The sequence below is a fragment of the Littorina saxatilis genome, linkage group LG9 (assembly GCF_037325665.1).
Source record: "Littorina saxatilis isolate snail1 linkage group LG9, US_GU_Lsax_2.0, whole genome shotgun sequence".
NCBI classification, from domain to species: domain Eukaryota; kingdom Metazoa; phylum Mollusca; class Gastropoda; order Littorinimorpha; family Littorinidae; genus Littorina; species Littorina saxatilis.
This window is the reverse complement of record NC_090253.1, coordinates 43,229,241-43,247,979: the sequence shown is the minus strand read 5'-3', so window position 1 is coordinate 43,247,979 and position 18,739 is coordinate 43,229,241. Positions and strand designations below refer to the sequence as shown.

Here is an 18,739-nt window from a genome sequence, read left to right as displayed (position 1 = left end):
AAATGAGGGCCGAAACGTCCTAGGGCCGAAACGCCCATTGGGCCGAAACGACCATTTGGGCCGAAACGTCCTGGTAAATTGGGGCCGAAACGACTTGGGCCGAAACGTCTTTGGGCCGAAACGACTGGCTCCCGTCTTCACAACCCCTATTTTATTGTTCTTCGCTGGCCAGTCCTTGAGAGCTTACTATGGTGTAACATGTCATCATTATTCTTTGTCTGTGGTCAAACTGAGAAGCAGCATCTGAGCGACGATGTACGACTGACACAGTTTCTGTTTCTGGTCATTGACCGTAGGAAAATAAGTACCTTACTAGAGAGCGTTCTCTAATTCTAAAGGATTGGTTTACACCAGCATGGCTGACCAACCTATCATTGACAGCAATATTGTTGTCAAATCTTTTCCATTAACTAAGGAATAAAAAAATAGATCCAATTTACTTCACCAAAGAAAAAAAAAAGAGTTAAACTAAAGGACTGGGGCGGCAACTCATGAATCAAAAGCATAAAGATCACCTGCAAACAGTGCTAGGTTTAGGAAATCTGAAAATGTATACACACACACAGAACACACACACACACACACACACACACACACACACACAAAACAGACAACAGACAAGAAACAAGCAAATACATAGCAAGTGTGATGAAATGAATTAATTTTAAAAGAAAAATATGAAAAGAAAGGAAGAAAGAAAGAAAATAATTCAGCTAGTTTCAGTATTAGTTCCTGTGTGTATCATTGTATGTGATTGTGTGGTTACTCAAATCCCATTGTAAACTTGACATGTAAATTTTGTGATAGGGGCTGGTATGTATATATATATGGGATAACCTTCTGTGAGGTTTAGTGTGTGACAGGGTGAGAATACTTTGATTTCTTTTGCTTTTTCGTGGCTGCTTTTATTTTCAATTATTTATCATTATATATATTAAAACATACACTTTTTTGTCATTAAGTTGTGTGTGTTTGGGTATTAATAAGTAGTGCAAATCCACATGTAATGAGTATGAGTCATTGTTAAAACTTAAATTAATGAATGTCTTTTGTGTGTGTGTGTGTGTGTTCGTCAACCGACATATGTGGGTACGAGCCGCTGAGGTGGTTGTAAGAAAACCCGCCTGGTTCAGTGGTTGGGGGCTGATTGGGATTTCTGATTTACCGGCCTAGCCAAAAAGTTGAGGTACACCCCATGTAACATGGTCATTTGCAAAATAAAGTACAAGCACTTGTTGACGTTTATATTGAGTCTTAAAATTTGCAGCTTATTACAAACAAAAACCATGGACAGTTGTATCAAATATTAAATCAGTGTTTGTGTATTTATTAGGTTGGAGCAAGGGGAGAACCAGTCCTCCTGTGGTGGCAGCGAGGAGAAAGATTGACCTGATGGAAAAGTTTGCTGAACCGGAACTACCCTCTTCCACAGCAGAAACATCAGCTTTGCCATCTTCTGACCAACCATAAGAAGATACAGATACTTTGCCATCTTCTGACCCATCACAAGCAGATATGGATACTGGTACTGTGCAACGTCACTCCGCTGACATGTGTTGGGCTTTTGTCAACATTGATCAGCTCAATCTATTGCTGAAAGGTCTATATCCTGTACTGAATGCTTGTCTGATAGCAGTCTGATTATGAAAGAAGGTGATGCATCAGCCCAAGGATTTGCACAGGCCCTGCATCTGGAGTGCATATGAGTGTCCATTCAAGTCTGCAGTTGTTTACTCTTCTCCCGGTGTTTGCAACGCTTCGGGTGGTAAAGTTGCATTTAAAATAATCCGCGTATGACCATGTTGGTACATGGAAAGGGACATTCAGCTTTACAGAAATTTGCTGCAGTGTTAGGATTGAGCACAGAAATACTGTAATTAAAATGTTGCAACTTTTGAATGGCTTGATAGCTTTGTTCCATTTGTGTATATATAATTATGTAATGCTGTTGATGATTTGTGAAGCATCATTTTTATGCAATGGAATAAGAAATCAGTGCATCCGTTGGGTTTTTATGAGTCTGACAGTTTGGTTCTGATCAATATTTTCATATCAGCACAAACACAGATAATTGACTTTTTTAATGTTTTCATATGATTTTTTTTTAAATTAAAAAAATCTGATAATTTGATTATCAAATCATTTCCCCTTCATAGTTAAAGTGTTATTCTGGTTAAAAAAAACCACCCCATTAATTCAAGCTCTTCTGTGGTACTAGTTTACCGGGGTACTAGTGAGACTCTTTTACATGCTGTTTTCTCTACATGTAATTTGAGACAAAATGTGGTAATTAAAATGTTGTAACTTTTGAATGGCTAGATGGATTTGTTCCAATTTTGTATATGTTGTTTATGATTTGTGAAGCACCATTTCTGTGCATGGAATAAGAATACAGTGGATTCCTTGTGTTTTTATGAGTCCGACAGTTTCGTTTTGATTCATATCTGCACTAACATAGATGAGTTTTCAAATGATTTTTAAAAAAAAGTCCGGATAATTTGATCATCAAATCATTTCCCCATCATAGTAAAGTGGTCATTCTGATAAAAACATATGAATTCAGGGTGCACTGTGCTACTTGTTTTTGTATGTACTGGTTCAAATCTTTAAAATGCTGTTTTCTCTGAATGTAATTTTCAGACAAAACGCTACAATTAAAATGTTGCAACTTTTGAAAGGCTTGATGGATTTGTTCAGTTTTTGTATATGTTGTTTATGAGTTGTACAGCATCAGTTCTGTGCATGGAATAAGAGTTCAGTGCATTGGTTGGGTTTTTATGAGTCTGACAGTTAGGATCTCATGTATTTTTCTTATCAGAACTGAACCGGTAACTGAAAATGCTAAATTAAAATAATATATTGCTTAGAAATGCTTTTCGATGCACAGAATTATTAAACACACACATATTGCTGCAAAGAAGAAAAATTGGATCAAAACATGCACTGGTTCACAAACTGCAACATTTAAAAAAAAGCACATTTTATAACGTTTTTTTCACATTTTGGTGAATAAAACCCCCAAAAATTGCTTTTCACTCAAAATTTAAAATGGTTTCCCTTAATTAGGTTATTCTGCTTGCAAAAATCAAACAAGCAGCAAGCTGTTTCAAAAAAAAAAAAAAAAAGTGCCCGCCTACCCTGTCTCCCCTTAACAGTCAAGCCAAGATTACAAGCAGTTTGATATAGCACGTTTATCTGGTTCTGTAACCCACACACAGTGTCGGAAATCAAAATAACGTCGTCTGCGAACATGAGAATCAATATCTCAATAAAATCTGGGATAAGTTGTATACCGTGTCGTCCTTTTCGCTTAATTTCGTCCGCCAATTCGTTAATGAAAAGTGAGAACAAAATTGGACTATTTATTTCTCCCTGCTTCAGGCCTCTCGGGCACATGAAAAGGTCAGTGACTTCGGCTCCTGCCCTAACTTTTGCTTTAACAACGTTGTACATACTAAGTATGGCTTGGTACATTTTACCTTTTATTCCATTGCTTTGCAACACCTTCCACAGCTTTGTACGGTCTACTGAGTCGAAGGCCTTCTTGAAGTCAATAAAAGCAACGTATAGTTTTTTGTGTGACAGTAACTGTCTTTGTACCATAGCAAATAGAGTAAAAATATGATCGGTCGTACTGTACTTTTTACGAAAGCCAGCTTGACTTTCATTTAATAGGTTGTTGGATTCTACCCAACTTGTTAGTCTTTTGTTTATGATAAAGCTGTATAGTTTGCTGCAAATATTAAGTAATGATATGCCTCTATAATTGTCTGGATTGTTAATATCCCCTTTTTTATGAAGGGGGTGAATGATGGATTCAGACCAGTCTTCAGGATATGAACCTGATGTAAACAGTTTGTTGAAGAACCGGACTAGGAATGGTACAACATGAAAAGCTGAATTTTTGAAAAGCTCACTAATAACACCATCTGGCCCTGCAGCTTTACCATTTTTCAATGCCCGTATGGCTTCGTAAACCTCTGTTTCTGTTATGTCATATTCCAGCATCTGGGTACTCTCCAGTTCATTTTCATCTGCTACCTCTTGTGCTTCATCAACAGTGGGATTGTTTGCGTCCGTTTCTGTGAATGTGTTGAATACATTGTAAAAGTGTTCATACCATTGTTCAGTTTCTATTGTGTTAGCATTAGTTGTTTTTCTTGATAAAGACCTTATGGTTCTCCAGAATGTTTTAGGATCTTTGCCACTTTTTTCAACAGTTCAATTGTTGCTTGTCTGTGGGCAACTTTTTTGCATCTGTTAAGTTCGTTGTACTCATTTCTGTTTTGTGTGTACACAAGTTTGTCTAGATTACCGTTGTGGACATTTCGTAAGTCATGTCTTACAGCTTGCCTCTTCTCTTTGCATTCAAAATCAAACCATGCCTGTTAACGTTCTTTTCCTATTGTTATATTTTTTTTTCATGCATTCGCCAGCTATAAGCAGTCCTTCTGTAAACTTTCTAATCGAGGCATTTACATCCATGTCTATTTTGCTTTCTGCTTCAATAAAACAGTGTTTTACCTCTTCAGAAATTACACATGACATAAATTCTTCCCTTCTATCTGGGCACCAAACGAGTTTGTCAATTCTATACGTCCCTGGTTGTTTTCTATCCAACTCATGCATTTCACTTTGTATTTGAATGTAGCACTCGACAGGCATATGTTTTGACTCAATTTTTTCCGCTACGTGCACTCTGATGTGCAAATCAAGGAGGAGTCTGGAGACAATAATATAGTCAATCACACTACAACCCGAGGTGGATATATATGTGAAATTCCCACGCTCGTCACCCTGACCACCGTTCAAAATTTTCAGATCGAACAGTGTTCGCAGACACTGAGTAAACATTTGCCATATTCGTTCAGTTCTTTGTCTTTTGAGTTCCGTTTTACACAGTCTTTTTCTAAGTAATCTTCGTGTATCGAAAAAATGTCGAGATTCTCATCGAGAAGTGTTTTGTGCACCGCATTTCTCGAACTTGTTCTGGCATTTAAATCACCAATTAATATAAAAGGGAGATCACCACAGTCTTGTATAATATCCATCATGCAATGTTCAATGACAGCTATGCCATTCGAAATGTCCGTTTCTCTGTAATACACAGAATTGATTGGGGGCACGTACACACCCAATAAGAGAGAGAGAGAGAGCGAGAGCGAGAGAGAGAGAGAGAGAGAGAGAGAGAGAGAGAGAGAGAGAGAGAGAGAGAGAGAGAGAGAGAGGAGGAGGTATTACACACCGGTACGACCGAACTAAGGTAACGTTAAATTACTGTTGTGCAGCGGGTTGAAAGAATACCCTATACCTCGGAGATATACCTTCACTCGGTCTCAACGACGTCACGTGACATATGTTATATGGTGGAAGAGAATGCTGTCGCTTATTTTCCACCCTCAGTTCGGTAAGACTGAAACGATGCTCAGTCACGGAAAGAACTATCCAAACTTGCAAGCACAGCCGCGGTTGTCCTGTAAGTTCCCGATCCACTGATGTTAAACCCTCATCCTCAAAAGGAAAATAGGTATAGGGTATTCTTTCAACCCGCTGCACAACAGTAATTCAACGTTACCTTAGTTCGGTCGTACCGGTGTGCAATGGGTGCACCGAGGGAGGGAGGGAGGGAGAGAGAGAGAGAGAGAGAGAGAGAGAGAGAGAGAGAGAGAGAGAGAGAGAGAGAGAGAGAGAGAGAGAGAGAGATTTGTTTTGATATTGTCGTCCTAATCTTGACTATTATGAGTGGACTATTTGCGCCTCGATATTTTATTTATGTTCTTACGTTTTATGTTGTATATTGTAATGCTGTATACACCACACCTGAGTTTCTCCTCGTTGTATTCTATGTCTATTAATGTCTATTCCATAAAACATGCAACGTAGTCACGTAAGTCGAGATGGTTATTTCTAATATACTGAACTCCAAAAGAAACGCAAGTTAAGAGTTATTTAAGGTTTTGTTAAAATTCATGCACTAAAGGTGGGTTTCAGGGGGAAATTCTGCACGAGCATGAGTTAGCATAGTGTCCTGCACGTAGCCTGTGAAAATCACGTGTGCAGCGCCCAGAGTGTGCTGAAGGTTGAGACTGTTTTTCGCTCGCGCAGCCCACACAAAAGCTGCCAAACCGGATTTTTTTCGTTAACAGTGCTCAGCTCACACAAGGAACAAAAACCTGTCTCCGTCCACTGTCTGAAATCAGCCATTTGTACAGTAGAAGCATGCCAAGACTGAGCGCCATTGACCGGGAGAGAGCAATCGGGCAATTGCAAGCTGGAAATGGCCCAGCTGCCATTGCAAATGTCATGGGCGTGGCAACCTCGACCATCTGTCGTCTGTGGACCCGATTCCAAGCCAGCGGCAGCACCCGGGATGGCGCTAGAAGCGGACGACCTCGTGTGACTACTGCTCGCCAGGACCGGGTCATCTACCGTCAGCACCTGCGCCAACCGTTCCTCCCGGCTACAGAAACCTCCACGAACACCGTAGTAGTAGTAGTACATGTAGTAGTAGTTGTAGTAGTAGTAGTACATGTAGTAGTAGTAGTTGCTACGTATTAGAACTTGCAGAAGCAACATTAGTAGAGGTACGAAGCAGAAGCAGCATTAGCAGTCCAAAGCGGCAGTCGTCGTTGTAGTCGTAGTAGTAGTAGGAGTAGTAGTAGCAACCGCAGCAGCAGCAGCAACAACAGCAGCAACAACAGCAGCAGTTACAGCAGCAGTTACAGCAGCACATCAACAAAGGAATTAAAGCGAAGTCAGCAACAGCAGTGGCACGTGGATGTTTTTGTTGTTGCACAGTTGAGGCACATGTGCCAGTGGGGCGGCCAGTATGTAGTAGTACCGTATCAGTAGCAGGGCAGCCACAGGAACACGTTCAGATCATGTTAACACGACCCAGCCAAGATTATTTTACCCTTGACCCCTGTCTGCAATAACCTCATTATCTAATCGCTTAACACTCTAAATGAGCATGATGTTAAAGGTGGTCGTCTACATTTTTGCTTTTTTTCAATAATCTTATGGTTAGATTTCGCTAAAAAGTTATGTCAGATGATGAATGAACCATGGGGAAAAAAGTTATAGAAAAAAAAATATATGTAAAAACAGATTTTATTTTTGGGTAGCGTGACTCACGCTTCCAATATTTTGTTTTCTGTTTGCTGAGAACATGTGCTTTGCCTAAAAATACTGACCAATCAAATTCATGTCACTATGCTTATAGCCACGCCCAAACAAGTGCAGCAACAGTTTGACACTGGAGCGCTGTCCACGCTTTTTTTTTAAACGCACGAAATGCACGGGATATGAGAGGAGTTTTGCGCTTGGCATTTTCCAAATAAGGATATCCTACTATGAGTACTACGCTGGAATACTACAATGAATTATCAAACGGCTACACTGGCTTCGTCTTTCCTGATCGAAAGGGGGTGTATTGTTGATATTTGTAGATAATAGACTCTGCATTTTAATGGTCAAATGGCGATTTCGGTATAAAAATGTAGACAAGGACCTTTAAAGTTAAAGTACCCATAAACAAGTATGTCAGTTTGCATCGCCTGCTAACATGCAATTAACATTTCCCGTAACCACGATCCGCGGCTCAATTTTGTGCGCAACATACCAAAACTATGATGTAGCCAAATATTGTGTTTTACAATTTTCTTACGCAATCGAACACAATGTCTTAACGTAAACTACCCAAGATAAAAATTGTGACCCTCCACCACGGAATGAGTCGCATGTCACCTTTGCATGATTTTCATATTTTTACATTTTCTTAAAGAGTTTTTTATGCTCTATCCAGTGGTGAAACCCGTTTTAGAAAAGAGCGAAAACTGTTCGAGTTATAAGCCTGTGACTAAGGTGACCCTCACACTGTTACCAGACACTCCCCGGACTTAAATTAAGCCTAGCGCAGAACCGCGCGAGGTGACATGCGACTCATTTCGTGGTGGAGGATCACAATAAATTAGTCTCGCTCTCGTGCAGGGAAACGCGAGAAGCACTGTACTGTCCCTTTAAGACATCGGTGCAAGAGAGCCTATTATATAGGTGAGTGTTGACGTAAGTAGACGAAGAAGGGGAAAAAAACAGGCTGCTGGTTACACATACTGACACCAAGACACACCGGTGCAGATAGACAGGTGAGCACACACATGATAAAATATAGGCACACGCACGCACGCAACACACACTAACACACAGTGGTGCCTCACGCGCTCAATCAATATTCTTAGCCAAAAGAATAGTTAAGTAAACATGATACGTATGTGTAATGATGTCATGATAGTGCTCTTCAGATGTGACCGTTAAAAAAACCGGACAAACGAACATGATTTTATGATAGTAAGTTGTGTCTGGTGAATACAAAATTGTACATGGTGTCTGTTACAATGTTAATCAAAAATTAAGTCTTAGCATAACGGGAGTTTTACTACACGATATACATTGATCGAAGCAACACTCATAAACATTGAAAGCAATAAGAATGTTCTTCAAACAAAGGCCGAATCTACTTGACAATCCTTAAAATGCTTGCCTTCCTCGGGTACAGAAAAAAATAAGTTTATTTCGCTGTTCAATTGCGAAAACACATTTAACATTAAATTAACGGCATTGACCTGATTGCCAAATACGTCCTTTTATGGTTTTTAGAACGGTTAAAAAGGACACACCTCTGGCTGCTTGCATCGATCATTTTACCTCCGAGAACACTATGCAATTCATAATTATGTAAGACATGACCACAAAAAATAACCTTACCATGATGAAAATGTCAATGTCCATTGTAGGTCAAACACATTTATAAGGAATGTTGTTACAACAGTGATATCATTAAACGCCCAACGTGATGTACCTGGCAAATTAAAAATAAATACACGCCTTACAATGATTAGCGAGCCAACACAAATATCTTACAAGACTCCGTGTCCCCTTTGAAGAGATGTTGTCGAACTTAGACAATGGTGAGTTAGCTCCGTACACATCACTGTTAAGGCCTAAAAAAAAAAATAGGTGTGGTTACGGTAACCCGACCTACCCTATTTTTAGGGGCCGACCCTATAACTTTTTATTACATTTGTCAAAAAAAACAAAAAACACACAAGAAAACGAGTGCAGAAAACGCTGTGAAAGCGAAAGCGCCCGAGTCGCACACTTATTTCCCTGTCAAGTAGGTTTAATTTGTACACATTAGGAAAAAAAATTTAAAAAAAAAAGTGTTTGCCTACCTTCCTACCCTATTTTTTTTGGCTATGTTACCATAACCACACCTATTATTTTTTTTGGCCTTACCGCGTGTTAGTGCGGCGCGTTTCTTTCGCCGAATACTGTGGAACCCCCCTTTTAAGACCTCCAACCATCTGAGAAAATCAGATCTTAAAACGGGGGTACATTTACACAGGTTATCAAAAGGAAATAATTATGAGAAAACAGGGTCTTAAAAGGGAGGGAGTCTTAGACGGGGGGTTCTATTGTATAATCACTATTAACCGTGTGCTAGTGTGGCGCGTTTCTTTCACCGGATACTGTGGAACCCCCCTTTAAAACCTCCAAAAATCTGAGAAAATCAGGTCTTATAACGGGGGTACATTTATAAATCAATCAATATGATGCTTATATCGCGCGTATTCCGTGGGTACAGTTCTAAGCGCAGGGATTTTTTTTGGTTTTTTTTATTTTTATTTTTTTTTATGCAATTTATATCGCGCACATATTCAAGGCGCAGGGATTTATTTATGCCGTGTGAGATGGATTTGTTTTACACAATACATCACGCATTCACATCGGCCAGCAGATCGCAGCCATTTCGGCGCATATCCTACTTTTCACGGCCTATTATTCCAAGTCACACGGGTATTTTGGTGGACATTTTTATCTATGCCTATACAATTTTGCCAGGAAAGACCCTTTTGTCAATCGTGGGATCTTTAACGTGCACACCCCAATGTAGTGTACACGAAGGGACCTCGGTTTTTCGTCTCATCCGAAAGACTAGCACTTGAACCCACCACCTAGGTTAGGAAAGGGGGGAGAAAATTGCTAACGCCCTGACCCAGGGTCGAACTCGCAACCTCTTGCTTCCGAGCGCAAGTGCGTTACCACTCGGCCACCCAGATCAGGTCTTATAACGGGGGTACACTTACACAGGTTATGGACAGGAAATCTGAGAAAACAGGGGTTTAAAGGGAGGGAGTTCTAAGTCAAGGGATCTTAAGGGGGAGGGGGGAGGGAGGGGTGGGTGGGTCCACTTGTACTTTAAAAGATTCCACGGATCTGGGGTGACTTATACGCGTAAAAGTGTACGCTGGGTTAAAGATACTTCTTCTTCTTCTGCGTTCCCAGCCGTGCTAAAACTTTAATCCGGTCACTCTGCAGGGCGAAGTCCACAGTCCGCAGTCCGCTGCAGCGACGTTGCCGGTCCCCAGAGCTTCTCGTGGGCCTCTAAAGGTTAAAGATGCGTTCAAAGACACATGAATGTAAAGTCCGGTCGTCTTACGTTGATCTGTATTTTTTCCAGACTGTTGCGATGGTTGTGTATGATGCAGTCGTGGTGGGCGCAGGGGTGGAGGGGTCAGCTACAGCTTATCACCTAGCTAAGGACGGACAACGGACACTGTTGCTTGAGCAGGTAGGTGACCATGCAGGGTCGAGGTGCACGAGAAAGTTACCAACCAGGTGGGATCGAGCCAGCCGCGGTGTTGGATTGGTTGAAATTGAGATTTGTTGTGATTTCAACCAATCAGCCCCATGCGGTTTGTTCTCTCCCTTTTGGGTGGCACCCACTTTCCGTTCGTGCATCTCAGCCCAGTTTGTCGCTATTGGCGTGGGTTCGAACCCTGGGTTCGATGAGGGATTTATTTTCAAAAGACAACTGCACAATTATGAATCTGAACAACCACCATGAAAACCGAATTTCCACGAGAGTTACCTCATATTTATATTCTATAAAGCCTCTGTCTGTCTGTCTGTCTGTCTGTCTGTCTGTCTGTCTGTCTGTCTGTCTGTCTGACTGTCTGTCCTTCTGTCACACTATTGACGGCTATAGTTACAAGTAAACTTAAAGTTAACATAAATTCAATTAAAGTTAACTTTAACTATTCAGGTGCATTTTGAAAGCGTTCGGGTTAATAGGATCCGTAACGAAGCGTTTGCTTGTCATGTTAACAGCATCCTTATCAGTCGTTTAAGTCTCCCAGGTACGGATATATCCGTACCCACTCATATGGCTCTATCTGACCATGCATGTACGGATATATCCGCTCAGACTGTTAGCTTCAGTCACTTTCCGTATAACGTCGATATAACGCCTGCATTCTAGCGTGTTGATACACAGCCACTACACAGTTAAGTACTACAATTCTGAGTGACCTGCTTCAGCACAGCAGGTCTCGGCTAAAAAAAACTTAGTCAACATAGGTGGGGTAGAAAGTGTTAAGTTTTTCCATGCCTTTGTCTTTTCGCCAGTTCCCCCTCCCCCACTCCCGGGGAAGTTCTCATGGCCAAACCCGCATCACGAGGAGGGCGTACCCGCAAGACTTTTACTCCCACATGATGATCGAGGCCACCCACTTCTGGAAGGACCTTCAGAAAGCATCCGACGTGCAGGTTTATAAGTGAGTTTGACAGGCAATCTATTCAAGGAAGAATGAGTTTCAAGGAAATGAATAACGACGGGGATCCAGGGGGCCGCGTGGGTCACCTGGCGGGGTCAAGGGGCAGAGCCACAGGTGGGGGGGAGGGTCTAGAGGCAACGCCGCCATAAGCTGATGCGTTTTGGCCTCGTGAGTATGAATTTAACTCCCTCTGGTGAAAGATAAATTCAGCATGTAAAGAAAAACACAATTTTTTACCTCTCACCTGGGTTAAACTATAAAACATGTAAGTTGCAGGCAAATATACAGTTCACAATTACATACACTAGAATGCGTGTAGTTTTTTGTTGTGTTTTTGTGTGTGTTTTTTGCTTTCGCGGAAATCCGTAAAATCGCGGAGATTTGGATTGCCTGATTTTAGGTGGAGTGACTCTTTGGCAAAGGTTATTTTGTCTTAGGAACTCTGTAATGATGCAGCATGTGCAGATGACATTGATCTGTTTGTGGATGTTTGCTTATTCGTTTGATGATAATGATGATGATGAAGATGATGGTGGTGGTGGATGTTGCATGATGATGATGATGAGGAGGAGGAGGAGGATGGTCAGGTATAGGATGATGGTGATGGCGATGATGATGATGATGATGATGATGATGATGATGATGATGATGATGATGATGATGATGACGACGACAACTACGGCGGCGACGACAACGACGACGACGATGATGATGATGATGATGATGATGATGATGATGAGTTGGATGGATGGTGATGGTGGTGGTGGTGGTGGTGGTGATGATGATGATGATGATGACGACGACGACGACGACGACGACGAGGAGGAGGAGGAGGAGGAGGAGGAGGAGGATAAAGCAACGTGACCGAAATTATCGTTTTAATGACACGGCTCACAGTATTATCAGAGAAAGTTGAGTTGGGACACTGAACTTTAAACTATCTAGAGTTACCAAGGTATGGCATTTCTCAGTGCTTTGGCTTTCACCAACTATCTCTCGCAGGCCAATCGGTTACGTGGTGATCGGTAAACACGGGGGTCAGTATCTCCAAAACAACATAGACGCGATGAAGAAGAGCGGAGCGCCCTACACAGTTCTGGACTCGGCTGCGTTCAAGCGGCAGTATCCCATGCTCAACTACCCATCTGACTACGGAGGAATCTACGATCCCGATGGAGGGCTTCTGCGGGCGGACAGAGCTTTGAACGCACTACAGGTAGGATAATGTTTCCAGAGATCAGTGCGGGCAGAAGGACAAACAAACAGTAATACGTACACCCCCATTTACTGTGGAGGTGTGTGTGTGTGTGTGTGTGTGTGTGTGTGTGTGTGTGTGTGTGTGTGTGTGTGTGTGTAGGTGTGTGTGTGTGTGTTTTTGTGTGTGTGTGTGTGTGTGTGTGTGTCCGTGTGTGTGTGTGTGTGTGTCAACATAGATAACACTGTCGCCATCTTACCTCGATGTTTTCGCCTGCAATATTCATGTCGTTGTCATCTCTAACACCACCACTTACTTTGCCATATAGATCTGTCTTTCATTCCTTCCTGCAGGCATTGTTCAAAAGATACGGTGGTGAGATTCGTGACGGTCAGCGCGTGGTGCAAGTGACACCAGAAGGTCAAGGTCGCGTGACGGTGCGTACAGAGCGTGACGTGTTCGTGACGCGGAGCGTGGTGCTGTGCTGTGGACCATGGACATCAGATCTGACGTCACAGCTGGATCTCAAACTACAATTGCAGGTACGGTTGAAAGCGTAGTTTTAGAGATCAAGAAAAAGAACGAGAACAGATTTGTGATTGCCCAAGACCGCAGCCCCTTACAACAGTTATTGAGAATACAGTTCTAATATTCAGAGTTATTATACTTATAACTCATAATCGCACATGCAATGGCCACAGTTTTATCTTTGTTGTATGTGCTCCTTCTCTGTTTGTTCTTTGTGGTGTTTGTTTGTTGGCTTCTTCTTGGACTATTTGTTTGTTTGTTTGTTTGTTTGTTGGCTTCTTCTTGGACTGTTTGTTTGTTTGTTTGTTTGTTGGCTTCTTCTTGGACTGTTTGTTTGTTTGTTTGTTTGTTGGCTTCTTCTTGGACAGTTTGTTTGTTGGCTTCTTCTTGGACTGTTTGTTTGTTTGTTTGTTGGCTTCTTCTTGGACTGTTTGTTTGTTTGTTGGCTTCTTCTTGGACTGTTTGTTTGTTTGTTGGCTTCTTCTTGGACTGTTTATTTGTTTGTTTGTTTGTTTGTTTGCTTCTTCTTGGACTGTTTGTTTGTTTGTTTGCTTCTTCTTGGACTGTTTGTTTGTTTGTTGGCTTCTTCTTGGACTGTTTGTTTGTTTGTTTGTTTGTTGGCTTCTTCTTGGATTGTTTGTTTGTTTGTTTGTTTGTTGGCTTCTTCTTGGACTGTTTGTTTGTTTGCTTGTGTGCTTTGTCTTCCTTTTTTTCTCTGTTTTTGATGGGGGTCCAGGTGGGGGTTGGTGGTTAATGAACGTCCTTTTTTCGTTGGGATCCCCGTCTCTCTGTCACTTTGGTCCCTCTCTCTGTCTCCCTTTGTCACTGTCTCTGTCCCTCGTCCTGTCATGTCATTAAAATAATGTGTGTTAGGCCAAACAAAAATATATGTTGGTTTAGAGTAACGTCACCCAAACAAATTGGGTCGGTAGGTCGGCTTTTTTAAATTTATTTATTTTCATTTTATTTTTAATCTAGTCGATTTTAAAGGAGGTTACTTCCCGTAGTCTCGGTATGGTTTGCACAATGTGCCAAAAAGTGGGGTTTTATTTTTTGAGAAATGAAAAAAAAGTGTTAGGGTCGGCGGCAAAAATAGAGTCGGTCGGGTTACCCTAAACCTACATATATTTTTGTTTGGCCTTGTTTCTCTCTTTGCACCCACCCAGCTACTCCCCCAGTTATGTTGATTTTAACCTCACATCGTCTCTCCACGCAGCCTGTCCGCATCAGCGTGTGCTACTGGAAAGAGAGTTCTCAGAACAGCCACAGCTACAAGAAACTGCCCACCTTCTTCGAGGAGAAATGCTGTGCAGGCCATGCCATCTATGGCTTGCCTTCAGAAGAATACCCCGGGTGTGTCAAGGTCAGTTGATGATTTCTGTCCTAGAACTGCTTTTTCCATTCACCTTTCAAGAGATTTCCCCCCAGAAAATGTTTGGATCAATTGAACATGTTAGACTGAAATAAGTCTGTCTGGTGATTATTGGTTGTGGAAGAGTTGTCTTTCTTTTGAAACCCACGTGACATTGGAGTCGATAGCGGCGCTGGCTTTTAAAACCAGTTGTCGCTATCGGCGTGGGCTCGATCCTCACGTTCGGCGAGGGATTTATTTTCCAGAGTAAACTTTGTGTAGACTCTCCTCGGATCGCCGAACACCCCCCTGTGCACGTATGCACACGATAAAGAACCCAAACATGAATACACGCTTGCAGGAAAACGAAAGAAAAACACATTGGTAGCGCCGTTTTACTGTATGGCAGCTCGCTTTCCCCATGGAGAAAGCAGCCCGAATTTCCATGAGGGTTAACCTCCCAGGACTATATGCATCTTATCCTTATCCTTACATATCTGCAAACCAGCTGTGTCTTCACCACGGGCCTGAGATCCACCCAGACAGACGTGACGTAGTGGACGACACGTGGGTGCGGCGGTCCCTGTCTCAGTACGTACAGCGGCACTTCCCGGGACTCGAACCCACACCGGCTGTTGTGGAGACATGCATATACACTGTGAGTATGGTCCGTTTGAGATTTACCGGAAACATGTGTGTTTTAGAAAGTATATCACCATCTGTACACCATGCGTTATTTGCATTATTGATTCTTAGTTTTTTGTTTCCCCTCCATCTTCTTTTCATACGGTTTTCGATCCGTGCTACATTTGCTGTTGGCTTTCCTTTCTGTTTGTTTGTTTGTTTGTTAGTTAGTCCTGAAAAAAGCTTCTATAAGCGACAATTTGATTGAGTATTGTATGTGCTGTGCTTGTATTGATGATTACAGAATTCTTTCGTTTTTTAACTTTATTTTAGAAAGTATATTACCATCTGTACACTATGCGTCATTTGTATTATTGACCAAAATATCATGACAATATTTCTAACAAACCGGTTGTTTAGCGAATAATAACAGACATCTCGAGATGGATATCAGCATGAGGCAGCAGGCCTACATATTTTTGGCAAAACTGTGTGTTGCAGAACACACCAGACAGGCATTTTATCCTGGATACGCATCCGCAGTGGAAGAATATTGTCATTGGGGCCGGATTTTCAGGTACATTGTTTGATCATTATTCTCTTCTTTTTTCTCTCTTTTCTCTCTCTCCTTCTCTGGATCTCTCTCTCTCCTTCTCTGGATCTCTCTCTCTCTCTCTTAGTGTGTGTGGTTGCATTTGCGAGAGTGGTTCTAACTTTGTTTATTGTTTCATCGATTTCTTTCTGAGCCCTTTCTCAAAACTGTACACGCATCGTTCTTTATGAAGGATGCATACATAACATAAAGCACGCCCATTTCATCGTTCTGTGCCTTGTATTCACCTACCGTTTGCCATTTCTTCTGCAGGTCATGGTTTCAAGCTGGCCCCTGTGGTAGGGCGTGTTCTAAGCCAGCTTGCGCAGGGAAAAGATCCCAGCTATGATTTAACCCCCTTCCGCATCAACCGATTCTGTCCAAGTGCACAGCTTTAAAGTTCAGCATGCAGACCAGCTGATCTCATTTTAATTGGTCTATCATTTTGTATTACATGATCTCTAATGCGGCTATTGTGGTTAGTAATATTTTAAAGGGATGCATGTTATTGATTGAAAGCCCCACAATGATGTGCATGGCTAACTTAAAAAAAAAATTAAACAAAATTAATCTTTCGAAGATCATGGGCTTTGAAATTGTGCTCGCTGCACCTGATATCACATTAGTTGGTTGATGGACATGCAGTATGATTTCTAATGCGAAAACCATAATCGAAGGCTATTGTGATTGTTTTGTTGCATTTCAAAGAAATCAATTTGAAAACGTCCGCGGACATGCACACAGGAACATGTGTACGAGTTTGATTGAAAGTATGTAAGCGGACTTGCCACATGAGGCCCAGAACATTTGTATGAACTGGACGGAAGACGTTGCGAGAAAGTTGTTCAAGGTATGCGCCAAAAATTATATCCGTATGATTTATTATATGATGACATTATGTGTGGCTGAATCCCTGAGTGAAAGCGATGAATCCATATTTGAAAGTTTTCTCTGAAATGAACTGATTGACTGCAGATGGTATGAGTGGAATGTTTACGTTCAGAACATTTATGACCAATTGTGGTTTTTTTCCGGGATACTTTGCACTGTTGATGGTGATAAGCAATATTGTAATTCAATCAAGTTTGCGTTTTAATGAAACAGATCCTGTGATTGGTCAGAATGCCCCAACTCATTAAAAATTACCGGTCATTAAATAGAGCTTAAACAATGACCACGAGTTGATTACTGGAAAATAAACCACGAGTGGGTATTTGCAGCCGCTTGGTAATTCACGAGTGTGCACACGAGTGAATTACCAAGCGGCTGCAAATACCCACGAGTGGTTTATTTTCCAGTAATCAACGAGTTGTCGTCATTGTTTAAGCTATTTATACAACGAACAACACGGGTCGAACATGCAGTCATGCAGACGACATTTTGTACGCAATTTCATTTCAGCCTAATCACTCAGAGTGTCAAATGCGCGTCATTCAAATAGTCCCTATTCTTTTACTTTATTCTTAGTCACCGACTCGTCGGCATTATACTTGTCTGGTCTAAATATCGGACCCCATTGCTACGATTAAAACACAATAGCGTTTATATAGCTATTCTGACATTACATTCTGTGTTAAAATCATGTTTTTGTCAGCAACTAGGACCAGAATGGTCCATGTCGTTGATAGCAGACGACGGTTCCCTTTCCGCATGAAGCCACGGAAATAACCGAACATTGAAAAACCCACGGACATGTATTACGGAGAAAACTCGGGATAACCGGATGTTTAGCATTACGTCAATATGCTAGGAATCATATGACGTCATGACGTATCGTGCTTGCCTACGTAGATTGTATATGTTCGAAAGTCTGACCGTTCTGTTGTGAATTCGCGTGGTGAAGACTGCGGTAAATCTGTAGATGATAAGAGAACAAGGATTGTCTCAGAAGAAACGACTAAATGTTTCAGACCGGTAACTTCATTTCAACATTGCACTATATAATGGACGTTCTATGTGACAGGAGAGTTTGCTGATTTTGTGTTAAACATTGGAGAGATCGTCTGCTAGAATCAGAGATAGGTCGCTTCAGATTGCAGCTTCTGGAAATTTGCAAGGTTTGTTGCCTGTTAAAGAACTGGATTTTACACGTACAGTAAGCAACAACAAAAACACACACAAAGCAAATGGCATCGTCTGTCGACTGGTCACAGAAACAAACCTGGCGAGGTATGCGTGTACTTCATACACGTCAGCCATTGTTGTTACAGTTTTGAGTCAACGTTGTACGTATTCTTCCGCAACAGGGTCCAATCGTCTGGGTTTCAAATGTTCTAAAAATAAATTCTAGTGTTGATTATTTTTTAGCCCTCTTTATTCTTACTTCCAATAATCCACGTGTGATTTTTGGTGTAATCAAAGTAGTTCGTTCTAATTTCTCACTTGTCTAAAAATAATCAACTAGATTTAATCCACCCCTCGGTTGCATTGCAGGAGTTGTATAATTGTCGATAACCACTCGCTAAAAAATCCATTAACAACCTGCTGGCGAGGCGCATTGATACAGCCTCAACTAGTCTCGGTTAGCTTTGAGGGTCATTTTACAAGTAGGAAATATGAAGGCCAACGAAATACCGAGACCATAACATAAGGTATGCGAAGTGATGACGTCGAATACGTGACGTAAGTTGATGCATGAATTCTTCCGGACTACGTCAGTCAATTCCAAAGATCGCTTTTGTAATGAAAAGAATTTGTTTTAGAGTTTGCTGTCCAGAAACCCGTCAAAAAAGAAGGGAAAATGTGTGTGAAACAAAACAAAACAGGAGCAGAGTGATAAGATAGGAATACAGAGACATATTTCTTGGGACTTGACCCTTGCAGCTCTGCTTGCA

General features: G+C 41.5%; 1 protein-coding gene across 3 annotated transcripts in view; it reads left to right on the top strand.

The window, feature by feature from the left end:
- LOC138976185 (peroxisomal sarcosine oxidase-like) overlaps window positions 1-16,652 on the top strand; it is a 36,395-nt gene extending 19,743 nt beyond the window's left edge. For 2 of the 3 annotated variants that reach the window (XM_070349029.1, XM_070349028.1), the window contains exons 2-9: window positions 10,520-10,630; window positions 11,467-11,615; window positions 12,618-12,831; window positions 13,164-13,352; window positions 14,555-14,701; window positions 15,198-15,347; window positions 15,815-15,890; window positions 16,179-16,652. In XM_070349029.1, the coding sequence (XP_070205130.1) occupies window positions 10,529-10,630; window positions 11,467-11,615; window positions 12,618-12,831; window positions 13,164-13,352; window positions 14,555-14,701; window positions 15,198-15,347; window positions 15,815-15,890; window positions 16,179-16,303 (1,152 nt within the window). In that variant the 5' untranslated portion in view covers window positions 10,520-10,528 and the 3' untranslated portion in view covers window positions 16,304-16,652. Of the gene's footprint in view, window positions 1-8,069; window positions 8,145-10,519; window positions 10,631-11,466; window positions 11,616-12,617; window positions 12,832-13,163; window positions 13,353-14,554; window positions 14,702-15,197; window positions 15,348-15,814; window positions 15,891-16,178 lie in introns of those variants that run through there. The other variant, XM_070349027.1, reaches the window with a different exon arrangement.
- The last annotated feature ends 2,087 nt before the right edge of the window (window positions 16,653-18,739 follow it).